Genomic DNA, 2,776 nt, shown 5'->3' on the forward strand with positions numbered 1-2,776 from the left:
CACCCACCACCCACCCATCCATCCATCCATCCATCCACCCATCCATCCATCCACCCACCCACCCATCCACCCACATGCCCATCCATCCATCCACCCATTCATGCACCCTCCCCGCTTCCTCCCTCTCTCCCCTCTTCCTGCCATCCATCCATCTGTTCATCTGTTCATTCATCCACCCTCTTTGTCTTGAGAAAGAGAAAACCAAGGTGTCCCACTGCAGCCCTATAATGCTGTCACTGACCACCCCCCACCCCGAGAAGTGGGTAACAACCTCCCACTCAATGGGGCTTGGTCTCGGGCTCATGGTCCCTGAAACCCACACCTAAGGGCCTCTGGTCACACCGGTAGGTCCCCAGGGCCAGGTCTGCCTCTCTCACTGCCTATAGGGGCTCAGGCCCCTCAAGTAACTGCCCACATCATAAGTCTCCCTTCTGCCTCCATACTGCCCTGCACTGGGCACCTGACCCACCTTCAGATCTCAGCCAATGCCTGGGCCCCAGGAGGACCCAGCCACCTCAACCCCGCAAGTGACCCTGTGTGGTGCCCCCCCGTCCCAGAACAGACACCACTGCCTTTCCTGTGAGGCTTCCTCCCCACTACACCAAGCTCACTGGAGCACAACCCACCTACCCCGAGCCTCACAAGGACACAGCAGCCCCAGCTTCGCCCCACAGGCCAGCCCCCAAGGTGTCTGCAGACCCTCTGCCCACAGACAGGAGGGTGAGATTACCCACCTTGCCTTTCTTGGGAGGCTCGATCTTGGTCAGCGCCTCCTTGGTGTGGGCCTCCAGCAGGTCCAGGTTGGGGATGGTGGGTGAGGCTGCCCCCCTGCACTTTTTCCCTTTCTTCTTGCCCCCATCCTTGAGCTTCAGTGATTTGGGGGGCTTCGGGGGCTTGGGGGGCTTGGGGGGTTTGGGAACTTTGGATGGCTTGGGCATCTTCACGGTTTTGGGAGTCTTTTTTTTGGATACTTTCTCCAGGAAGGACCGAGGAGGACTGGCCTCAATAGGAGATGGGGGCTCCTCTTTCTCCCGGTCCCCAAAACAGACTTCATCTGAGGAGATGGCCGGGGTCACTTCGGGTCGGGCGGCCTTGGAGGCATTCTAGGGAAAGGAGAAGGAAAGGTGGCCAACCGCCTCCTGCCAGGAGGGCCTCAACCCAGGCTGTGGGAGACACTCCAGCAGAAAGGACCTCTGCCTACACCATCATACAACACATCCGTCTACACCACCCATGGGACATGCTGACATCTATCCTACAGCATCGTGTGACACGCTCACATCTGTCAACACTGTGACACATTCACATCCTACACCATTGTGTGACACACTCACGTCTATCTATACCGTCGTGTGACACACATCTATCCTACACATCCTCGACAGATGTGAGCATGTCACACGGATGCTGTAGGATAGATGTGATGGTCACACGATGGTGCAGACAGATGTGACACACATCCTATCACACAGCATCCGTGTGACACGCTCACATCTGTCTACGCCGTCGTGTGATACACTCACATTTGTCTACACTATCATACAACACATCCGTCTACACCACTGGGACATGCTGACATCTATCCTACGGCATCGTGTGACACGCTCACATCTGTCTACACCATTCTGTGACACACAGTTGTCCTAGAGCATCCATGCAACATGCTCACATCCATCTACACCACTGTGTGACACATTCATCTGCAGTACCCGAGTGACAAGGTGCCATTCGTCTACACCATCAGCCATCTGACCCCTCTATCTCCTTGGTGGGGACTGCCATCCTATCCTGCGGCACGGAGAGGCTGGGGGCAGTCCAAGTTCACACAAGCAGGGTCTCCAGCGGCTGGAATTGTCCTCCCTCCAGACCCCTCCCCACCCACGTGGGGAGCTCCGGCCAGGAGGCCACGGGCAGCCACAGGTGCCGCGGAGTCCCCCTCATGCCGGTGACCCTGCCTCAGAGGGCCAGGGGAGGAGCCGTCTCAGACACGGCTGACCCTGGCAGACATCTGTGGGGAGGGCCAGGCCAGGCAGGCAGAGGGTTCCCCAGCCAGGGCTGGCGGCCCCCCGGCTCAGTCCTACCTCGCTGAGGCGGATCTCTTTGGCGAGGTCTTTGATGAGCTGGGAAGGTTTGAAGTGCTCTGGGAGCTCGTCCTCATGCTCCGCCAAAGCCTGAAGGGCAGCACACGCAGGGCCGGCGGTCAGCTGCCCAGTCCGGGTGCCGACGTCCACCTGTCCAGGCCACGCTGCCCCACCCCCTTCCCACCCAGAGAGTCCCCGAGCAGGCTTGACCGCCGAAGATCCTGCTTCACCCACACTGTCCCTCCAAGTCATCTCCTGCCTACCAACCCAGGACCCCGGCAGCCCAGACAAGCACTGGGGAAGGGCTGACGCAGGCAAGGACTGGCTCCCCGAACGAGTCAGCCCCCAGCCAGACTCATAAGAGGGCTCTGCCACCACCCCTCTCCACAGGGGGAGGAACAGGGTCCCAGAGAGGACGAGGTGTCCAAGGCCACCACCAGCTGGGCAGTGGATGCGGGCCATCCCGTCTTCCTGGGCATAAGGCTGCTATCTCTGGACTTGTGGCTGAGGTGAGGTGGGAGGGATACCAGACACGGTTCCAGGCCTTGAGGCCAGAGATGTGGCTGTAGGACAACCCTGGGAGGTTACCAGACAGTGCTGCTGGGGGTTCCTGGGTGGGGGGGGAGGACAGGACAGTGCTGATGCGGGGGGCGGCCCTGGGCGGGGGGACAGGACAGTGCTGCTGGGGGAGGGCC

At 60.1% G+C, this 2,776-nt stretch overlaps 1 protein-coding gene across 1 annotated transcript; it reads right to left on the reverse strand.

Moving 5' to 3' along the window:
• Positions 1–132: 132 nt before the first annotated feature.
• Positions 133–2,599, reverse strand: LOC145718812 (lysine-specific demethylase PHF2-like). The gene is made up of 2 exons (XM_081810320.1): positions 2,082–2,599; positions 133–1,103 (listed from the first exon to the last, which is right to left on the reverse strand). The coding sequence occupies exons 1-2, from the start codon at positions 2,541–2,543 to the stop codon at positions 639–641; spliced, it is 927 nt and encodes a 308-aa protein (XP_081666446.1). The 5' UTR covers positions 2,544–2,599; the 3' UTR covers positions 133–638.
• Positions 2,600–2,776: the final 177 nt, after the last annotated feature.

Source organism: Leptonychotes weddellii, unplaced genomic scaffold (genome assembly GCF_054177405.1).
Source record: "Leptonychotes weddellii isolate Sample4059 unplaced genomic scaffold, ASM5417740v2 HiC_scaffold_22373, whole genome shotgun sequence".
Lineage (NCBI taxonomy): Eukaryota > Metazoa > Chordata > Mammalia > Carnivora > Phocidae > Leptonychotes > Leptonychotes weddellii.

What these genes read in the sequence shown, in the direction of transcription:
- LOC145718812 (XM_081810320.1), bottom strand. Translation starts at nt 2,543, where the DNA reads ATGGCCCGCATCCACTGCCCAGCTGGTGGTGGCCTTGGACACCTCGTC. An exon ending in AAGAGATCCGCCTCAGCGAG is followed by an intron (nt 1,104 to 2,081) that starts GTAGGACTGAGC and finishes TCCTTTCCCTAG; the next exon opens with AATGCCTCCAAGGCCGCCCG.